The sequence below is a fragment of the Arachis hypogaea genome, chromosome 8, assembly GCF_003086295.3.
Source record: "Arachis hypogaea cultivar Tifrunner chromosome 8, arahy.Tifrunner.gnm2.J5K5, whole genome shotgun sequence".
NCBI classification, from domain to species: Eukaryota; Viridiplantae; Streptophyta; class Magnoliopsida; order Fabales; family Fabaceae; genus Arachis; species Arachis hypogaea.
Genome location: NC_092043.1, coordinates 3,569,917 through 3,591,515, shown reverse-complemented (window position 1 = coordinate 3,591,515; position 21,599 = coordinate 3,569,917). Strand labels below are relative to the sequence as shown.

Below are 21,599 nucleotides of genomic sequence, written 5' to 3'. Positions count from 1 at the left end.
CTGGATTATATATTTTAGGTTATTTGAAATTTGGATTTAACAGAGAAGAAGGTGGCATTGTGTACCGTGAATGGGCACCTGCTGCTCAGTAAGTTATCTCCGAGGATAAACATTAGTCGACTTGGTTTCTCATCATTTTGTTTAGTTTTTCATCAGTTGATATGCTTCTTTCAATGCAGGGAAGCACAAGTTATTGGAGATTTTAATGGATGGGATGGTTCTAACCACCGAATGGAAAAAAGCCAGTTTGGCGTCTGGAGTATTAAGATTCCTGATGTTGAGGGAAATCCAGCTATACCTCACAATTCGAAAGTGAAGTTTAGATTCAAACACAGTGATGGAGTTTGGGTTGATCGAATCCCTGCTTGGATTAAATATGCTACTGTCGATCCAACCAGATTTGCTGCACCGTATGATGGTGTCTACTGGGATCCACCACTTTCGGAGAGGTTCCGTATTCCATATCTATTAGATTGTTATCTTATGAAGAATTGTATTAGCTGCTAGTTCACCCTTTAGTTTGTTCTACAGGTATCAGTTTAAGTATCCACGTCCCCCAAAGCCCAAGGCCCCAAGGATATATGAAGCTCATGTGGGAATGAGTAGCTCTGAACCCCGCATAAACTCCTACACGGAATTTGCAGATAATATTTTGCCCCGCATTCGAGAAAACAACTATAACACTGTCCAGTTAATGGCTGTGATGGAACATTCCTATTATGCGTCTTTCGGGTATCATGTAACAAACTTCTTTGCCGTGAGCAGTAGATCTGGAACCCCTGAAGATCTTAAATATCTAATAGACAAGGCACATAGCTTAGGTATGCATGTCTTAATGGATGTCGTCCACAGTCATGCTAGTAATAATGTTACCGATGGACTCAATGGATATGATGTTGGTCAAAGTTCACAAGATTCTTACTTCCATACTGGAGATAGAGGCTACCATAAATTATGGGATAGTAGGCTCTTTAACTATGCAAATTGGGAAGTTCTTCGTTTCCTTCTATCGAATTTAAGGTGGTGGCTTGAGGAATTCAAATTTGATGGATTTCGATTTGATGGAGTAACATCAATGCTGTATCATCATCATGGGATTAACACTACATTTACAGGGAATTATAGTGAATATTTTAGTGAAGCCACAGATGTAGATGCTGTTGTTTATCTGATGCTGGCTGATACTCTGATCCGTAATATTTTCCCAGATGCAACTGTCATTGCTGAAGATGTTTCTGGCATGCCTGGACTTGGTCGGCCAGTATCTGAAGGGGGAATCGGCTTTGATTATCGTCTGGCCATGGCCATCCCTGACAAGTGGATTGACTACTTGAAGAACAAGAAAGACCATGAGTGGTCAATGAAGGAAATCTCTTCAAGTCTGACCAACAGGAGATACACTGAGAGATGTGTCTCTTATGCTGAAAGTCATGATCAGGTATGAGCTTTGCCAATTTGCATCGGGTTTTACCTTTATGACGGGCAATGATAAATTTGTGAATAGAAAATGAAGGAACCCACCAGGGACAGATAATTGGGAATTTTATTTCATTTCATTGGCTTTCTAAAGTTTTCTTCTCTTTCTTTTGCCTTGGGCAGGCCATTGTTGGGGACAAGACTATTGCATTTTTTCTAATGGATGAAGAAATGTATTCTGGCATGTCTTGTTTGACTGATGCTTCTCCTGCTATTGAACGAGGGGTTGCACTTCACAAGGTTGATTATCCAACCATGAAAACTTCTGGACCACATCAATCACATCAAAAATGAATTACAAAAAGCAGCTAATAAATAAATTATTTTTGTTGCTTTATAATTTCCGTGCACTTATAGATATTGTAGTCATTGATATTTTAATCTTGTACAGATGATACACTTCATAACCATGGCATTAGGTGGGGAGGGCTACCTTAATTTCATGGGCAATGAGGTATGCGTATTACTTCACTATTCTGCCTGAAAAACTGGTGCTCATGGTTGCACCTGCCATTTACCTTTTTCAAATTGACAAAAAAAATTCTTTATTGTTCAATTATATTTAATGAGAAATTAGTTTGGCCATCCGGAGTGGATTGATTTCCCAAGAGAAGGCAATGGATGGAGTTATGAGAAGTGCAGGCGTCAGTGGAATCTGGTGGATACAGATCATTTGCGATACAAGGTACATGTTGAATCACTTCTGCACAGAATATTGACATCTCATTAAATGGCTTCATGCCTCAGCTTTTCAACAAGGCCCAAACCAAGTTTAATTATGATTGATTCCTAAGTTAGCATTATATTTCCAGTATGAATCAAGCTTTATCTTGTCTAGGTTGATCTATTTGGATCTAATTGTTATTAACAATCACAATTACAAAAATCTGAATCCTTTTTAAGTTGGGATAACTCAAATCAAGCAAACATAAATCTGTAGGTGTAACAGGAAAATCTTATTTTTTAAACAAATTTTCACATAGTCAAAGAAAAATTGTATCACATATATGTGTAATATACATTTGAATTTTTTGTTAACTCATGAAATTTCATACATATAGTTTCTGTATTTAACTGCGTGACTCTTAAGATGTGCTAGACCGTGAGATGTGGTCATTTTCAGATATTTTGTCTCAGCCTGTTTTGCAGAAAGCTAAAAATTCTCTTTGTTCTTTAGTTTGTTGGTTCTCATATGTGTGTTATTTTTTTGTCTTTTGGATTTGTGCAGTTCATGAATGCATTTGACAGGGCAATGAACTTGCTTGATGATAAATTTTCATTCCTCACATCAACAAAACAGATTGTAAGCAGCACTGACGAAGAAGACAAGGTGATAGGTGTTTTGTATTTTTGAAACATGAGTTATTAGAAAAAAAGAAAATACAATTCACATGCTACTGGCTACTGAGTTGATCCAAGTGTAATTCAGTGCCATGCTATAATTAAATGCCTGTCGGTTTTTCCTTTTTTAGGTTATAGTTTTCGAGCGTGGAGATCTTGTGTTTGTGTTCAATTTTCACCCAGAGAATACGTATGAAGGGTATGCAATGTGTTTAATTTTCATTTATTCGTGGGGAATTGTATTTGTTGCAGTTTGTATTTTTATTACTTGTAATAGTAACAGATTACCACATGGTTTGGTTTAAACTTATGCAGCTATAAAGTTGGCTGTGACTTGCCTGGGAAATATAGAGTTGCATTGGATAGTGATGCTTGGGAATTTGGAGGACGTGGAAGAGTAAGGAGCCCTAATCTCCCTGGCAGTATGCATTAGTATAAGCAGGGAAACATTAACCCATCTCTCTTCCTTTCTCTTCGCCCCTAGCGCACACAAACTGTTTTCAAATTGCAAAAGCTTCTGTTTTTTACTTCTTTTTTTCCAAACCAAAAAGAAATCTGCCAAGCCTTATATTCTATCCAAGTATAATGCTTGCTCACGCACCAATTGGCACTTAGGAGCAGGGGTGAGGTAGGAGAACAGCTTGAGGGAAAATGTAGAAGTAACGCGAATATGAAATAATTTAAACACTTTGGGTTTTACTCCGTAAGAGTAGTGAATGACAGAAGTAACTGAAAAGGTGAGCATAAAGAAAAACAATGGGAGGGGCCTGTATTTTTTAAGTGCGACTCTCAGTTGCATATTCTGAAAGTATGTGTTCACATTTTGTTTCCCCTGCTTCATTGACAAGGTTGACTGTTTTTTGTTTCCATTTTCCAGGTAGGTCATGATATAGACCATTTCACCTCCCCAGAAGGAATTCCAGGAGTTCCTGAAACTAATTTTAATAATCGGCCCAATTCCTTCAAGGTCCTCTCCCCCGCTCGCACTTGTGTGGTATGCTTATCTGTTGCCCTCTAGAAACCACCTTTTGGTGTAAATGCTATTTGATCCTGGTTACTAGTTTGTTTTTTGCCCTCTATTAGGCAATGGTGTCAATGTGTACTTTAATACAATCACTTGGGAACAAGTTCAAACCGAGTTCACTGCACATGTTAACACTATGTACTTTACAAAAAATGTGCAAGCCTTTCTTTTGCCCTTCCCTGCAAATTGTGGGTTGCTAACTTGACTTGAAAACTTCTGCAGGTATATTATAGAGTGGACGAAAACAACAAAGAAAACAGCAATGGCAATGTGGTTGCAGCAAAAGAGAGACTGGCTGCAGAAGATGTTGGCAAAGTTACTGGTGAATCTGCATCCATAGCAGATAAAGATCCCAATTTCGGTGTGGTAGAGGAGACATCAACTCCAGTTCTTGTTGCAGAAACTCTTGAGAAACCTACCTCGTTAGAAAGTGAAGTTCTGGACAATAACGAAGATGCAGACAACTGAGAAATTTTCTCGAGGGAGGGATTTATTTTGTAAATTTTGTAGATGCCAGCGGGTGGTGTGTGTATATATATGTACGAGAAAGAACAGTTCTTCTCATGTAAACATCCCTTTTATTTTCTTTCAAATAAGCCAAGGAGCTTGAGGGAGAATTAGACAATTGCAATGAATTTTATGAATTTACATGCTTGGATATATGGTGTAGAAATTCATCATATCATAACAATCTCATCTCATTTCAATGTTAAGGTTGACTAAGTAAAAACTAACAAATTTTAAATTTTTTTAAACAGAGAAGAGAGCAAGATTTAATCCAAATATCAGTTAAATCAAATTCTTCTCCAACCAATCAAAAGAAACAAAAAAGGTCATATTTCATACTGAACACAGATTTCAAATTCTAGTTGTTCTTCTTGTTCCAATCTTCCTTCCTGCAGGTGGAGGTTTGGGGACAGCAGCAAGAGTAGGTTTCTTGGTTTCCTTTTCCTTGGTCATGCTTCTGAGCATGTACCTTGGCGTTTGTGCCTCACTCATCTCCATAGAATATGCAGCAGTAACGGATTTTCTGATGCTTCCAAGTTTTCTTGAACTGTATTTCTTTGCAGATTCCATGGTAACACCCAGTCCCACAGAGTACGCCTGCAGCTTCGATTCCTCTGCAACTGCCACCACTCCCTGCTTCCTCCTCAGCCTCTCGTTCCTTCTGGCAGAGTATTCATCATAGAACCTCCCTCTCTCAAACAAAACACCCGGTCTCGAACCGCAAGAAGCAGCCCCAGCAGCAAAACTATCAAAGTTTTCTTTCTCTGCATTCCCAAGCTCTTCCTTCACCATCTTTGACAAAGCACTTATCTCGCATGATATGGTCTGGTATTCAGGTCGCAGCGCAGATTCTTCAATGGCCAGAGGACGAGTTGATTTTTGAAATTTGTTCAAAGAACCTATTTCAATTAACTCCAGAAAAGTATAAATAAATAAACAAGCAAATAAAAAGATTAAATAAAACCATAAAAATAAGAATAAGAAAAGTAGAGACCTGATGGAGTCTGAAGAGAGAGTGTAGAATTAGATGATTGTTGGAGAGGACGGCGAGATCGGAGGCGTATGGGCGATTTAGGGAGCGGAGGCTTCCGTTCAGATTTCATGTTTGAGAATGAATACATCGTTTTTTTTTTTTTTTTTGGTACTGCCAACTTTTATTTGTGTGGCTTTTACTGTGGGTCTCTCAGTCTTTTATTTGAAATTGGAGAGAACCAAAAGCATAAATGCATATTACAAGATAGAGAAAAGAAGGAGCGCTTGCAACGGTCATATTCTACATCCAACGGCTGAAAGGACTCCATCTCAAATTCTGGATGTTAATGCCCTTTTCGTTCCATATTTTTAGACTTTGACGGCACACCTAAGACCAACTCATTAAATTAAATTAAACAAGAATAATTTAATAATTTTACTGATACTTTATCATTGAATTATGTACCATATTTTTCATATTTATATTGAATTATGTAAAGAATTTCTCCTAAATATTAGTCATTAATTATGATCATTATTTGAATTTTAAATGTAAGAACTTGTATTTGGTAATATAAAATAAAAAATATTTTTTGTATATTAAAATTAATTATAATATATTTGTATTATGTTATTTTAATTTATTTTTAATATATATTTTATATTAATAATTAATTTTAGTGACTAATTTTAATATGCACATAATATAATTTACATTAGTAATACATATTGTTCTGAGGGTTACTTGAAATTGGGTCGCTTTTGGGTCTGAACGTGAGGTCCAAATTTTTTTGAGACAGTATCCGACTTCTACTAGTATCGATGTGCCACCATCCGAGTTCTCCTTGAAGAGGTAGTGGTGGTACTTGGAAGAGATTCTGATGCTTAAGTTAGCAAGAATTTAAGCAGGTTTTTTAGTAGATTGGGTTCTGAGTATACCTAAGAGAGTTTGGGTATTTATAATTGTAAAGTCTCTAACCACTCCTTGGAGTAGTTCCACCTTTGATGGTGGATAACCGTCCCTTTTGTTGGGGGGTTGCTGAGATCTCCCTTCTAGAAGTATGGGAGAGATTGTAGGAGTTAGTTCATTGATTCAAGTAAGTAGGGACAGGATTGGCGTCGTTCAATTTGACCTCTATGAGGTCAGGTAGTCAGTAAATGAGTCTTTATGAGGTTAGGGCCTTATTCATTTTGAGCCTGGTTATTTTTGGGACAGTGTATGAACAGTACCCCTACTTGAAGCCGGACTTTTGATAAGTCGGTCTCAAGTAATTAGAGGTCGGACAAGTCCTTAAATGCCAATTTATCACATTGGGTAAACCGCCTTTCGGGGGTTAGGTCGGATACTAGACATGATTTCTAAATCTCAACCGTAGCGTTTTTTTCGCAATCATTTGGCACGTTTCTTACGATTACTTTAGTAACCGTACAAACCGTGCACATCATAAATGAGGGGATGAATTTATCATTCTGTCCCTAGAGCCTTATAAATACTCAACCCCTCTTTCTCTTTCTCCTTTTTGCTTCTTATTCAGAACGTTTTCTTCATTTTTCTCTCAAAAAAGTTTTTCATCTTCTTTGTTGTGTCCCTTTCCACTTTCAAGATTAATCTATCTTGAGATTTTGGAGGCTTTGCTCGCACTTTCTTGAAGGAATGTTCGTCTTTTTGCGGTTTTTAACTTCGCTCTCAATCAAGGTTGGTCCCTATTTCGTTTTTTATTTTCTACATTTGTTTTAGTGTGATACTGTACTGCTTCTTTGGTATTTTTTGTTAAAAAATGATATCTTGATGCTTTTTATGCTCTTTGTCGTTTGTCTGATGATTTTATATTCTCTTTTTTTGTTTTGAGAACTCTATTCTTTTGCTGTAAATTTGAATATATGATTTTGCTTTGTGATGCCCCAAATGGTGTCATTTTATTTATTGAAGATGGCGCCATTTTTCACCTTTGATAATTTAATGTGTTTTTTTGTGTACGCAAGAGGTTGAGAAAATTGTAAATTTCTTCTGCGTTGTTGAAGATTAATCGACATCTTGCGACATTGTCTTGACTGTTTATGTTATTTTGCCTAGCCTGCCGACTTGTAGTGATGATTTTTCTTTTGCTGTATTGTAGGTATAGCTTTATGTCTCGATTAGTAGTTCTCAGCATGTCGTCTAAAGTCTCGTCTGACTTAGATTGAGTAGATATTACTGTATTTTCTGCTGTCTTTGTAATCAATAATGAGTATGCCGAGACTTTTCGTAGACAACATAGGATATGTAGAGATCGAGAGGATGAGAATAAGTATGAGATTATAGTTGATGATCCCGAGGAGAGAATCTATACGAGTGCTTTTTCACTAGGTTAGGAGTGAGCCTCCCTTTTACCGATTTTGAATTTGAAATTTTGGGTCTTTGTAAAGTTGTCCCTTCTCAACTCCATCCTAATTTCTAGAATTTTTTAAAAGTTTACCAACTGATATGTCGAGAACTCGACTTGCCTTTGGCTTCCAAGGTCTTCTTCTACCTCTTCCAATTCACCAAACTCTTTAGTTCCAAAAATCAGGGTTGGATCTCCTTCCAAACTATTCGGGGAAGGAAGGTCTTCTCTATTTTTTATGATTCTTTTCATGATTTTAAAATTTGTTTTTTCAAAGTTTGATCTGTTGAGGATGTCCGATCTTTTTTCTGAATGAAAGAGATGAACCCCTCTTTAGCTTGTATTGGGAAGAAACCCCACTATTATAAAATACAATCTTGACGACCTAGATGAAGTAGAGGAATGTATGGTTGCCTTGTTTCAAAAGTATTGGGGCTGAGCTCCTAACTTTGATACTAAGAAATTTCTTATAGGAAACCCGAGTTACGTTCGGACCAAGCTAGGTAGTGTTTCTTTATATATCTTGTAGATGCCTTTGTTGGTGTTTATGCCTTTGTTACTTAACATTGATTAATTTGATTTTGCAGAAGAGATGATTGGTGGGCTGGACGCTCTAAAAACTCTCTGCCAAGCCAAGAAAAATGTTGCTGCTATCTGAGTTATCCAGTTGAAGGAGGCTGGGAAGTTGAACAACCTCTCTTCCTCTTCTAAGTCAGACTCGTGCCCTTCTTCAACAGTTAAGATCCTTTCCAATCCTCCTTCTCTTACCCCTTCTTTCGACTCTGGCCCTCAAACTTTTCCCCCCTTTCCTCCTTTTTCTAAACCGAAACCCAAAAAACGTAAAACATCTGAATCTGGAAGCCTATATGAGTCGAGCTTTAATGGTGTAGACTTTTATGAGAAATACATCTTGCCACATAGTTTTATTAGTATGGATGATGTTTCTATAAAAAATCATCTTCAAATATTGGCTCGAGGTAAAATTTGGACAGCCGGAGTGTGTTATGCTCTGATGAGGGAGTTGGAGAAGACCCTTCTTGGTGCCACACAGCAAACTTTGACTGACCTGCAGGCTGAGGTGGCATCTATATGGGAGTCTAAGTAGGAGTGGGAGAAGGTGAAGAAGGTGTTTATTTCTGACCTTGCTAATGGTCAGGAGAGGTGAAGCAATCTGAACCACCTGTGCCATGGCGGAGAATTTGAAGAAGAAAACTGAGGAAAGTTACAGTCAAATTTTCAGGGAGAAGCTGAACTTGGTGGACGAGGTGGCCATGTAAAGGGAAAAATATGCAAATCTGGAGGAGTCTGTTGCCCAGGGGATGGATGAAATGGCCGAGAATTTAAAAGCTCAATTCTGAGTTATTGCTCCTGGGGTGGATGACGTTAGGATTTTTGCCAGTAAAGAATGTCATAAAAACAGTCGCGTTGTAGATATAGTCTCTAAACCGACAAAAATCCCTTCGTACAAACGTTTTGGTTGTCACAAGTAACAAACTCCTTTAAAATTGATAACCGAGTATTAAACCTCGGGTCGTCTTCTCAAGGAATTGCAGGGAGGTATGTTCTTATTATTGGCTATGAAAAAGGTAAAATTGGGGTTTTGGAAGTAAGGTGTGAATATATTATAGGACAAGTAAAATAAAATAATAATAGCTGTAAAATAAACCTTTGGCAAGGTATAAGAACTGGAGGTCCTTTCCTAGTTATCCTTATCAATTGTGATGAGAATTGGATTTTTCTCCCACTTTGTTAACCTCTAACTATGAAGGTAAGTTAAGTGGATGAATTCTAATTTTCAATCAACAATGAGTTTGATAACTCTAGAGTCACCAATTATTTAACCAAAGCCAAAAGGAAAGAAAATTGAAACTGCTCAAATAAAAATGCCTTCAGATGGGAAGCAATAATCATGTAATTAAAAGAAAGCAATAATAACTGAAATATCTCAAATAATATTAATTCAAAGAAAATCATAACATGAAAGAGTTCATAAATTTAATTGAAAAAATAAATAAAAATAAAGAAGCTGGGATTGAGAGTCATTCCTAAAACTAAGAGAAGTCCTAATCCTAAGAGAGAGAGGAGAGAACCTCTCTCTCTAAAACTACATCTAAAATATAAAAGTGAATTATGAGTGCATGATCATGAATGGATGCATTCCCCCCCTTTATAGCCTCTAATCTGTGTTTTCTGGGCTGAGAACTGGGTCAGAAACAACCCAGAATTCACTGGTTGCGAATTTAACTTCGCTGATTTTCGTCACTTGCGACGCGGCCGCATAGAGCACGCGGTCGCATCGCCTAGCGTCAGGGCCATTATGGCATATTATATATCAAATCGAAGCCCCGAACGTTAGCTTTCCAACGCAACTGGAATCGCGTCGTTTGGACCTCTGTAGCTAAAGTTATCGCTGTTTGAGTGCAAAGAGGTCAGGCTGGACAGCTTAGCAGTTTCTCCAACTTCTTGTATTCCTTCCACTTTTGCATGCTTCCTTTCCATCCTCTGAGCCATTCCTGCCTTGTAATCTCTGAAAACACTTAACACACATATCAAGGCATCTAATGGTATAAAAGGAGAATTAATATTAATAAAATTAAAGTCAAAGAAGCATGTTTTCAATCAAAGCACATAATTAGGAAGGCAAATACAAAACCATGCAAATAGTATGAATAAGTGGGTGAAGAGTTGATAAAATCCACTCAATTAAGCACAAGATAAACCGTAAATATGGGTTTATCAGTGGACCTTTCCCTTATTGATTCCGACATGATCGTGATTGATGAAAATATCATTCCCCCTCCCAATGACAAGGAAGACATTCCAGTGAAAAATCTCAAGACCTCGAATGTTCGTGTTGAGGGAACTTCTGAAAGCTTCCCAACTCGGATGGATGAATATCTCTCCTCTCCAACCCAGCCTGAAGAGAGCCTTCCAACCTACTCGGCTCAACCTGAATAAGCTTCCAACATGGCTTCTGGCGAAAATCAACAGGGCTAGTGCTCAAGTAAATGGGTCTAAAAGGAGAGTTTGGTATCACCTTGAGAATTCCTCTTGCTTACCACCCGTATGGATTAATGAAGACCAACTTAAAGACGGGTTTCAAAACAAAGTGTGGGACCCCGGATCGCACAAGGAAAATCAAATTTGGGAGCCCATGGTGTGTGTAGAACTCCATCAAAGTTTGGAGATATTAATTTTGAAGAATGAGGCACAATGGAGAACCAAGCATTGATGGGAGTTCCAAGAAGAGTTTAAGCACAAGCCACCTTGAGAGGAACTCCCTATAAGTCCAACTTAAGGACAATAAATAAAAGTGCTAGGTGGGAGACACCCCACCATGGTAAATTCTTTTCATTTTCTCCTTTGTAAATATTGGTAGAATAGGTTTGATTTCATGTTTTGTTTTGTTTGTTAAGTTTAATTAGTAGTATAGTATGTTAAATAAGGTTTTAGGGTATTTTGGTAGCTGTTTGGAGATTTGGAATGCTTGGTTTGGTGCAAGAACTTGGAAAAATTTTGAAAAATAGAGCATCACCCACGCGTACGCGTACATGGCGCGTACGCGTGGATGCAAAATTCCATCCCCAGCCAAAACCTGAGAGTTAGGCTTGCATTGTGCGAACATTGGGCCTAAGGCACAAACCAACCCACGCATGTGCGCACCTGGCGCGTACGCATTTTTTATTGAAATTGCGCAATGCACGCGTACGCACGCTGTGCGCGCACGCATCGATGGCGCCACTTGCACCCCTAGTACTTTCTCCCGAGAGTTGGGCCAACCTTGGATTGATGTTGTGCCCTACGCCTGACACAACTTACGCATACGCGCACCTGGCGCGTACGTGTCCCTCGGACGGTATGCACATCGACGCGTGAGCATACATGACGCATCCGCGTCGGTAAAAAAAAAATTTTTTTCCTCTTCCATTTTCTTTTGTTTATCGCATTCGTATACTTCTATTCTTTGCATTTTCATTTTGTTTTTATAGCTTGTGTTTACTTTATTTTTTTCGAGTTTCTTATTTTAATAATGGTGTTGAATTTTCATACTCAATTATTGAGAATTCTTTGCATTATTTTGGTGCCCCTTGACTTGTTTGATATTTTTGGGTGATGAAACTTTTAAATCAATGCTTAATCTTGTATGACTCTTGTGTTCTTTGTGCATTAATTTGAGCTCATATTGTCTTTCATGACCCACCATTTCTTGTTTGAACTTGATGCTCAATATGCTTTTCATGCTTTGATTTTACTCTTGCATCAAGTTTAATGATATGCCTTAGCTTCTATTGTTTTCTCACTTACATGTTGTAGCTACCATGTAGTTGAGAACCTTACTCTTTTTTTGGCATTAGCCCCCGCCTACGTTTTATTTGCTTTGATATCTTTGTTATTGGCTTAATTTTTCTTTCTTTTTCTCTCCTTTTAGGTTGGCCACCAAGAGGGATGAAAGGAAAAGTTTTTAAATGGGACAACAAACAAGTTCATCCGCACAATCTTTTGAAGGAGCTCATCAGTTGTAGCAACCCGTCCACTTTGCTCTTCTTTGCATGCACCGAGGACGGTGCAATCTTCAAGTGTAGGGAGGTCGTTCGACCGATCTCCATGGGTAACAATCTTCTTTTCCAACACCAATGTTAGATAGTCATTGCATTGCATGATAGGTTGCATGTTAGTTAGAATTTGTACATATTTTTACCACTTCTTTCTTATTAGGACTACTTGGTTAGGGTGATGATTTCCTCTCCAGGAAACTGTTTTAGGGCACCCTACCAATTTGAAAGAAAATGTTTTTGTTGAACTTGCTTGAAAGAATTTATTTTGGAACATGGTTTTTGAGCTAAGAACACAAGCTTGTGAGATTTGAGCCTAATGGTGTGGTTACATCTTATAACCACTTATTTTCCCTTCTTGTGTGCAACTGTTCTCTTTTTATGATTATGATCTTTGATTTGTTTAATTCTATATGTCCATTGTTTGGTGTATTCATGCATTTATATGATTGAGGCCATCATTTCATTAGCTCACTTACCCAAATAGCTACCTTTTATCTTCCATTGTTAACCAATTTTGAGCCTACGCTTAACCCAATTGCTCTTTATTTTAGCACATTACAAGCCTAAAGCGAAAAACAATAAAAGTTCCTTATTCGGATCTTTGATTAGCTTAGGCTAGTGGGAGTGTTTATTATTCAAGTTTGGGGAGATTTGGGAATATTGGTTGGGATAAAAGGGTGTTTTGTATTTCTATATTTGGGAATTGGGTGCATACTCATGTATTGATTAAATGAATAGACCTTATGCATTGATGTTCTTGTATGTAGCTTGAAAGAAAGAAAAAAAATCAGAAAAACAAAAGAAAAAAAAAGAAATAAAAGCGAAAAAGAAAAGAAAAGAAAAGAAAAAAATATATATAGAAAAAGAAAGAAAAAGAAAAGCAATAAAAAGGGGACAAAATGCCCCAAAATAAAGCTCACTAAAGATCAGTGCATAGGTATTGTAAAATGAAAAGAAAAATGCATGAGTATGTGAAAAAGTGAAGGATGGGTAGTTAGGTTAGCACTTAATTGTATAGGTTATTATATAGGTTAGGTGGAAAAGCTTAAGTCAATCAAAGATTCAAATTCTAGTCCACTTAACCATATACAATCCTACCTTGACCCTAGCCCCATTATAACCTATGAAAAGACCTCATGATATTTGTATGCATGCATTGGATAATTGTTGATTGTTAGATGAAAAACAAATCTTGAAAAGCATGATTAGGGGAGAATGGAGTGAATAAATCCCAAACACCGAGCGACTAGAGTGCAAACACTTTCGGTGAGGGTTCGATGCTCAATTCCTTGATTCCTGGCTTTCATGAGCGTTCTTCTTGCAAGTCTACTTGAACTTCATTTTGATATTCAAATTGGTAGGATTCATGAATCGTTATATGATCTTGGCCCTACTTGTGCATGTATGACTTGGATGATTGATTTATTTTTAACCAAGTAGGTAAAACCATTTTGCATATTAGTTGCATCCATTTAGATAGTTGCATATAGTTTATTTACATTGAATAAATGTTGATACCCTTTGTTTCTCACTTGGTTTAAGCATGAGGACATGCTTGGTTTAAGTGTGGGGAGGTTGATAAACCCCATTTGTAGGGTTTATCTTGTATTGATTTTTGGGGATTTTATCACCTTTTACCCACATTTATTCAATGAAATAGCATGGTTTTATAACTTCTTCCTTAATTGTGCTTAAGAGTGAAAACATGTTTTTTAGGTCTTAAAATAGCTAAATTTAATTCACCTTGATTCCATTAGATGCCTTGATATATTTGTTAAGTTATTTCAGATTTAGGAGGCAAGGATTGGATCAAGGGAATGAAGGAAAAGCATGTAGAAATGGAGAACTCATGAAGAAATGAAGGAGTTGCAAAAGCTGTCAAGCCGACCTCTTCGCGGTTAATCGACCATAACTTGAGCTACAAATGTCCAAATGATGCGGTTTCGGTTGTGTTGGAAAGTTAACATCCGGGGCTTCAAAATGATATAAGATTTGCCATAGTTTCATCATTCATAAGAGCGCGCACGCGCACTGTACGCGTACGCTTCGATGGTTGCACATGATTCACTTAATGCAACTCGTGGCCAGCGACTTTAGAAGCCTTGTGGGCCCAATCCAACTTATTTCTGATGCTGTTTAAGCCAGGGATTGAAGGGGGAATGAACTAACTTACACACTTTTCACCATTAGTTTAGTTTAGTTTAATTTTGGAGGGAAAGTTAGTTTCTAGAGAGAGAAGCTCTCTCTTCTCTCTAGAATTAGGATTAGGTTTAGATCTAGATTAGGAATTCTTAGATCTAGGTTAATTTCATACTTTGATTTACTTTTTCTTTTGTAATTCTTTTTCTTCTACATCTCTTCTCTCTAGTTTAGCATTTGATTCTTGTAATTCTCTACTTTTGTGTTGATGCACTTTTGTTCTTCTATTTCTCTTTAATGCAATTTATGTTTTCATGTTCCTTTATTGTTCATTTGATTTGTTGTTGTTTAATTCCTTACAATTGAGTAGTGTAGATTTACTTTCCTTGCAATTTTACTATGCTTTCCTTTTATGCCTTCCAAGTGTTTGATGAAATGCTTGGAAGGAAGTTAGAGTAGAATTTTATGTTCTTGGCTTGGAGAGGTAACTTAGGATCTCTTGAGTTACTAATGTCCAAGTAATTGATGATTGGGAGCCATTGACTCTAGTTCTCACTAATTGAATTAGTGGAGAGTTAGGACTTATGGACTAGGATTGATATAGCTCATTTGACTTTCCTCTACTACTAGTTAGAAGATGACTTAATGGGATTGATCCTTGCCAATTCTCAAGTTGTGGTTAGTGATTAGGATAGAGATCCTTGACCACCAACCCTTGCTAAGACCCTTTTTAGCTATTAGTTTACTTCCTTGCCATTTATCTTTCATGTCTCTTATCAAAAACCCCAAAACATACTCCATAACCAATAACAAGACACTTTATTGCAATTCCTAGGGAGAACGACCCGAGGTTTAAATACTTCGGTTTATAATTTTAAGGGTTTGTTACTTGTGACAAACAAATGTTTGTATGAAAGGATTATTGTTGGTTTAGAAACTATACTTCGACGAGATTTCATTTGTGAAATTCTATACCACACAAAAATCCAATCATCACTCCAATACTTAAGTTAGCAAGGGTTTAAGTAGGATTTTTAGTAGATTGGATTTTGAGTATACCTGAGAGAGTTCAGATATTTATAATTGTAGAGTCTCTAACCACCCTTTGGAGTAGTTCAACTTTTGATGGTGGATAACCGTCCCTTTTGTTGGCGGATTGTTGAGATATCTCTTTTGAAAGTATGGGAGAGATTGTAGGAGTTAGTTTATTGATTCGAGTAAGTAGGGTCAGGATTGGCGTCGTTCAATCCAATCTCTGTGAGGTCAGGTAGACAGAAAAAGAGTCCTTATGAGGTTTGGACCTTATTCATTTTGGGTCTGGCTATTTTTTTAGGCAGGGTATGAACACATATTAATTAAACCTTTGTTAATATATTAAAATGAACATCAAAATAAAAAAATATATAATTCCTTAGGTAAATTCCAAAATGGTCCCTGAGATTCACGGATTGCACTAATTTGGTCTTTGACTTACCGATTGCACTATTTGTTTTCCTGAATTTGTAAAAAATGCACCTAGTTAGTCCCTCACCATATTTTCGACCAATTAGTCTGCCGTAGGCCAGTGACATGACATTGACACGCCACACTAGAGTACATAATAGCTAGCTGAGCTAGCAATTAAAACTAGTTGATCCAATGTGGTCCCTCCACCTATTTTTAACCCTAATTTCAGTAATACTCATCTATCGGTCTTCTTCTCTTTCTTCACCAACGTTCTTCGTCTTCATCATCATCTTCTTCTTCTTTTTCTTCTATTTTTGTTTAAAATTGAAAGCAGAGTCATGATTGGATGTGCGAATCAAGTCATGGAAGCTCTATGCGATCAACAATGAGAACTCCAAATAGCCATGACACTCACACATACAACAACGGACCATGGCACTCACACACAAACATAAATTTTATAAATAGCCATCAGCCAATCCAAATAAAATTGCATTGAAGAAAATACCCGTCTTCCTTCTGTGAAAGCAGAGCATAGAAAAAATTCCTCCACTACCCACAAAATACACATAAATCCTAGCAGATAATGGCAAAAAATTTTCATCAACCTACACAAAATTCTAACCAAACAAACACAATGACACATACCTAAATCGAAAGGCTATAACTTTTTTTTAGCCAGTACAAATTTACCTCTGTGTTTCACGAAGAACCCTTTTCCTTCTGAGCTCAACGACTACAATTCCAAACGAAGTTCAGTGTGTGAGTGGACTCTACCAAGCCGGATAGTTTCACCGTTCAAACCCTAGGTACCAGTTACAGGCGTGAGGATTTCATAGCGCTGAATATTTGAGTTTAGAAGAAGAAGGAGATGAAGTGATCAGCAACGTTGGGATTTAACTCTCTAAATTTGTCAAAGGAAAAGTCTAGGGGGCCAACAGTTTTATTGAATTTTGGCCAGCATGTAACCAGCAGGAGAAGGTGAGCCATTGGATGAAATCTCATACCAATCTCACACCATCAAATCATCATTGATGGCTAGTTGATGGCTAACAATCACAAAAATTGTTGGCCCCCTAGCATTGTTCTTTGTCAAATGACATCGTTCCAATATGTTTTAGCACAAAAAATCATACGATATTGTTTTATAGTATACAACGTGACACTCATTTGCCATGTCATTGGTCAACGGCAAGCTAATTGGACAAAAATAAGGCAAGGGTCCAACTAAATGCATTTTTTATAAACTCAAAGACACAAATCCTACAACTATAAATTAAAAACTAAATTAATGTAATTCAAAAATCTAAGAGACGACTTTGATTTTTGATTTTTTTTCTTACATATTGGTATAATCTTGGTGTAATACTTAATCATTGGATTTTATGGAGTTTTTCGAAATTGTGGGAACAGTACAATACGCCCCCCTTGTATTGTATATTTTAATTTAAAATATACAATACAAGGGGGGCGTATTGTCAATACAAGGGGGGCGTATTGTACTGTTCTCACAATTTCGAAAAACTCCATAAAATCCAATGATTAAGTATTACACCCAAATTTTTTTAATATATAAAAAAATTAACCTTGATTTTTAACTCCTCATTTACCGTTTTGTCTCGGAAATTGTTGCTGATGTGTTACAAACGAAAAACCAAATAATAAGGTGAGGTGGTTTCAAACAAGGGCTAATATTTGTGTGTGAGAAAAAAAATGTTGCATATCAAGTATGTAATAAAAAAGCACGAGAAAAATGTAGCATATCATTGTATCTACACGTTTATAAACAATATAAATTCTGAAACAAGAAAATTATCATGTGAAATCAGTACAAAAATGATAGATATTTTACTCTGAAAATTTCCTTTAAAATAAAAAATGAGTTCACTAAAAAAATGAAGCATCAAAGCCAGGTCCGTTATCCACATTCCACCAGCTGACGCTAATAAACATTTTTCTTTGTGACTTGACGCTAATAAACATTATGTTACAAAGATATTTTTTGGTTTTACCACCATAAAAAGATAATAATGGTTACATAAGCGTTTAAATTCATATAAAGTATGGCTTAATTTGCAGATAGTAATGGTATATATGAATTGACATGTTACGACAAGTTAACAAGGTTGGATCGAGACCGTTGAACGTGAAAAAAGGCGACAACATATTTGTTGTCCACCGCTTCTTCGAAAATGCTTCTATTATTTTTCAACGACCCACTACCATATCACTTCATCAATTTTATATCATTGGGTGAGAAACTCTTAGTAGATGCAGCAGGAGTCAATCAAATCAAATTAAAATAACAAACAAGCATCTCAAATAAAAAAAGAAAAAGAAAAATAGAGACAAAAAATGAGATGAAACAAGAGAAGAAGAAGATGAAGAAACATAGATAGAATCTGTAGTATCAGTTAAGTTAGTTTAGTTAGTTAGTTACGAGATGGGTTTGGACGATGTTGTTGTTCCTTTGGCACTCTCCATCAGCATCTGCTTCCTCTCTTGTTCGCGAGATCTGATCTTCGTTGATGCCAAGGAACAAAATCTCACTGTTACCCCAATCAACTATGATCTCTACCATTCCAGGTTTCTTATTTCTTACATTCCAATCACTATTTCCTTTTTCTACTTTCTTCTGTAACTGTCTAGATCGCGATTGTAAATCGAGGTTAGGATTTTGTTGACCAAATCTTACAGTCTTATGTCGGAATTAATTAATTAATTATGCGTTAATTGTGCGTGCTGCTTCTGCATCTGCGATTCACTGTTTGCAACTTACAGTATGATTTATTTATTTGTTTATTGTTGTTGAAGCACTGGACTAGATGAAGCAGTGTTTTTTAAGCCTGTTCTTTTGGTGTGTTGTGGTGTGAGTATTTAGTTGTTTTCTTCATAAATTTGTTGATTTGTTGGTGCGATGAAAGTGAAACTCTTCTTTGTGGGATTCTGCAGTGGCAGGTTTTTGGAAGAGATCAAGGCTTTGGTTCATCGTCACTCGGATATGCTCGCTGTGAGTCTATCTAGATTGCTTATATATCTGTTGTGTGTTAGTTAATCCGAGGATACTTATAAAGCTATAACTTAATTCCAATATATGATGGTTCTAAATAGATGGAGACCATTAAAGCCGGGAACAAAGGCTATGGTGCTGAGATTACCGTGGTTACTTATTCGGAGCGAAAGAGAGAGACAGACGAGAGATCAAAGTTCCGCATACTTCTTGTAAGTTTTCTCCATCATTGGTCTCCCAAAGGGGAGAAGAAGAAATTGGGCTGATCTGATTTATGATTTGGCATTGTTTGAAAAGAAAGCTATAACTTGAGATGTAGTGTTTAGCTATCTCAAATTGGTTATTCTGTGTTTTTGACAGATGATTCCTTGTCTTCCAGAGTTTTGGGCAGCATGGAAGGGAGCTTATTACAACTGAACTTGCTTTAAGGATTTTGTCTATTCTAAGTGGAGAACAGTCACTACCTAACATGGATCAAGCTTCTTTGAACACTACACTTGACAAGCTTGTGATAAAGGCAAGTTCATATTGTCGCTGTAATTATGTGTTAATAATGAATCTAATATGGAACTAGGCTCTGCTAATCAGGATTTCAGTGAAGTGTCATAATCAGTTTTATTGAATTATATGTTATAGATTGTATCATCAAAATGCTACTCTCTAATTGTTTATCAGGTGATTCCGATGGAGAACTTGAATGGCCGAAAACTTGTAGAAGCTGGAGATCTCTGTGAGAGAAGAAATGGTTCTTGAATCTCTCCTTTACAATATTTCAGATGTTGAATTTGGCTACCATTATATATCAAAAACCTGAGTTTATATTATGTTTTGCAGGCAGAGGAGTTGATCTCAACCGGAATTGGAGTGTAGATTGGGGCAAAAAGGAGAAGGTTGGTTATGCATCGATCTTGTTCATTATCAACTTTCACCAAGTGGATTTCTTTTTTCTTATTTTCTGCTTGTCAATCTATACAATAGTTCTTGCCTTCTATTTATTTATGTATTCATTGAATGTCAAATTGCTTCATTTTTATTTGTATTACTGTTCAAATCAACAGGACTATGATCCTTATGAGGAGAATCCTGGAACTGCTCCATTTAGTGAGCCTGAAGCTCAAATTATGCGGAAACTTGCCATCTCGTTCGAACCACATGTGTGGATCAATGTGCACTCTGGAATGGAGGCAAGTTTAGTTAATTTTTTACCCATTCCTTGAAAGAAAATTGAATGTTCTCCTCCATAGTTTCTGCATTCATAGCAAGTTGGAACACTTTTGCAGTTCGGTAGACATGCTATGCAGCCTTTCATATATCACTTCCTACAATTTTTATTAACCATTTTCCTTCCCCCTGCAGGCTCTTTTTATGCCTTATGATCATAAAAATACAACACTTGATGGATTGCCGTTGAAGCGGATGAATTCATTGCTTGAAGAAGTAAACAATCTTCATTTTCAAAAGCGTTGCGTGGTTGGGTCGGGAGGCGGTTCTGTGGGGTTAGTTGATTTTCATTTGAATCTGATGAGAATTGGCAAAAGTTTTACTAGGGCCAAAATGTTGTGTTTAATTAATATATCATTTTTCTTCTTTTATCTTCGGTTCTTCATTGCCACATAAGAACGGATCCCCTTGCTCCTAACACAGTTAATTTATAATGACATTAAATTTTTGTCTAACTAGAGTACTCAAATGGATCTTAATTGATATCTAAAATGACCTTTTAAGGCCTCAAATATTCTAACGTATTTGATAGGTTGAAGGTGTAAGTGGTAGCTCACCATCACATTTTAGAAACCAGCAATTTTAAACTCTCAAATTTTTAAACTACAAGCAAGATACATGATCTGCTTGAGCCTCATATTTAGCTTTCCAGGTATTTTGCACATGGGACAGCAACCGATTTCATGTATGATGTCGTGAGGGTTCCGATGTCATTCACCTTTGAGGTTTGTAGGCTTCCATCCTTCCATCTTGTATTACAAAACTTGATTTGGCAGTGTTCTCATTTTGGGTTTTGACTGGCAGATATATGGAGATGTAACAGCTTCATCAAGAGACTGTTTTAAAATGTTTAATCCTACTGACAAAACTAGCTATGTTGTATGTCACTTAAAAACTTCCAAATTATTGGTTTATTTGAAACCCTTTTCCCCGTTCAGTAAAATTTTCTAACGTTTCTACGTGGTCAATTTCAGAGAGTTCTTGATGAATGGTCTACAACATTCTTTACAATTTTTAAACTGGGGCCACTCCGACTTGGTGACATCAATTCAAAAGCGCCTGCCAAGTTGGATAAATTCGTATCAATAGATGAATATTTAGATGGTTATTTAATGGAAAGAAGAAATAGGTATGGGAAAAAGATGGAGGTTCTTGACCTTGGAATGCAAGAAATAAGAACATATTTTAGGCTCTTCTTATTGTCTTCAGTGTTGCTAATGTTCATGTTCTGTTCTAGAATTTCAAAAAGTAAGTCCAGTAGACCAGTTCCTGCTATGCCGCTCTAAAATTAGGCCCTGGGTGAAAATTGTATATCCAATTTTGAGGGAGGGAAAAGCTTGTAATTTATATTGTTGTCTCTGTACTATTACTACGTAACACACCACTTTCCCAGGTGGTATAATCTGATTCTTTATTGTACTCAACAAACGATGTGTGGCTTTGTCGTCTGTGATAGCTATTTATTCATCAAATTTTCGATGAAGAAATAGCTGAGTACAGAAATAACATTGAAGGCTTATGTGAAATGCTTATACACTCGGACT

The 21,599-nt window shown here is 36.7% G+C and overlaps 3 protein-coding genes across 9 annotated transcripts in view; 2 read left to right on the top strand and 1 right to left on the bottom strand.

Annotated features, from left to right (window-relative positions):
• The window catches only part of LOC112705703 (1,4-alpha-glucan-branching enzyme 1, chloroplastic/amyloplastic), a 30,888-nt gene extending 26,389 nt beyond the window's left edge, over positions 1–4,499 (top strand). For 4 of the 6 annotated variants that reach the window (XM_025756613.3, XM_072201642.1, XM_072201643.1 and 1 more), the window contains exons 8-18: positions 19–88; positions 180–449; positions 532–1,438; positions 1,600–1,716; positions 1,868–1,930; positions 2,054–2,161; positions 2,705–2,806; positions 2,949–3,016; positions 3,133–3,214; positions 3,695–3,811; positions 4,064–4,499. In XM_025756613.3, coding sequence (XP_025612398.1) covers positions 19–88; positions 180–449; positions 532–1,438; positions 1,600–1,716; positions 1,868–1,930; positions 2,054–2,161; positions 2,705–2,806; positions 2,949–3,016; positions 3,133–3,214; positions 3,695–3,811; positions 4,064–4,309 — 2,150 coding nt within the window. In that variant the 3' untranslated portion in view covers positions 4,310–4,499. Of the gene's footprint in view, positions 1–18; positions 89–179; positions 450–531; positions 1,439–1,599; positions 1,717–1,867; positions 1,931–2,053; positions 2,162–2,704; positions 2,807–2,948; positions 3,017–3,132; positions 3,555–3,694; positions 3,812–4,063 lie in introns of all 6 variants that reach the window. The other 2 variants (XR_011865004.1, XR_011865005.1) reach the window with 2 other exon arrangements.
• Positions 4,500–4,521: 22 nt separating this feature from the next.
• LOC112705706 (uncharacterized) lies at positions 4,522–5,567 on the bottom strand. The gene is made up of 2 exons (XM_025756617.3): positions 5,343–5,567; positions 4,522–5,247 (listed from the first exon to the last, which is right to left on the bottom strand). Exons 1-2 carry the CDS (start codon positions 5,467–5,469, stop codon positions 4,700–4,702), a joined length of 675 nt encoding a protein of 224 aa, XP_025612402.1. The 5' UTR covers positions 5,470–5,567; the 3' UTR covers positions 4,522–4,699.
• Positions 5,568–17,911: 12,344 nt separating this feature from the next.
• LOC112705701 (uncharacterized) lies at positions 17,912–21,581 on the top strand. 2 transcript variants are annotated; one of them, XM_025756611.3, is made up of 11 exons: positions 17,912–18,410; positions 18,777–18,834; positions 18,936–19,046; positions 19,214–19,351; positions 19,510–19,579; positions 19,669–19,724; positions 19,893–20,018; positions 20,191–20,330; positions 20,708–20,780; positions 20,860–20,934; positions 21,030–21,581. In XM_025756611.3, the coding sequence occupies exons 1-11, from the start codon at positions 18,268–18,270 to the stop codon at positions 21,339–21,341; spliced, it is 1,302 nt and encodes a 433-aa protein (XP_025612396.1). In that variant the 5' UTR covers positions 17,912–18,267; the 3' UTR covers positions 21,342–21,581. The 2 variants fall into 2 exon arrangements, with proteins under 2 accessions (XP_025612396.1, XP_025612397.1); XM_025756612.3 differs by lacking the exon at positions 17,912–18,410 and adding an exon at positions 18,490–18,693.
• The last annotated feature ends 18 nt before the right edge of the window (positions 21,582–21,599 follow it).

What these genes read in the sequence shown, in the direction of transcription:
- LOC112705706 (XM_025756617.3), bottom strand. Translation starts at nt 5,469, where the DNA reads ATGTATTCATTCTCAAACATGAAATCTGAACGGAAGCCTCCGCTCCCT. An exon ending in CTCTCTTCAGACTCCATCAG is followed by an intron (nt 5,248 to 5,342) that starts GTCTCTACTTTT and finishes TAATTGAAATAG; the next exon opens with GTTCTTTGAACAAATTTCAA.
- LOC112705701 (XM_025756611.3), top strand. Translation starts at nt 18,268, where the DNA reads ATGGGTTTGGACGATGTTGTTGTTCCTTTGGCACTCTCCATCAGCATC. An exon ending in ATGTGCACTCTGGAATGGAG is followed by an intron (nt 20,019 to 20,190) that starts GCAAGTTTAGTT and finishes TTCCCCCTGCAG; the next exon opens with GCTCTTTTTATGCCTTATGA. An exon ending in TCGGGAGGCGGTTCTGTGGG is followed by an intron (nt 20,331 to 20,707) that starts GTTAGTTGATTT and finishes TTAGCTTTCCAG; the next exon opens with GTATTTTGCACATGGGACAG.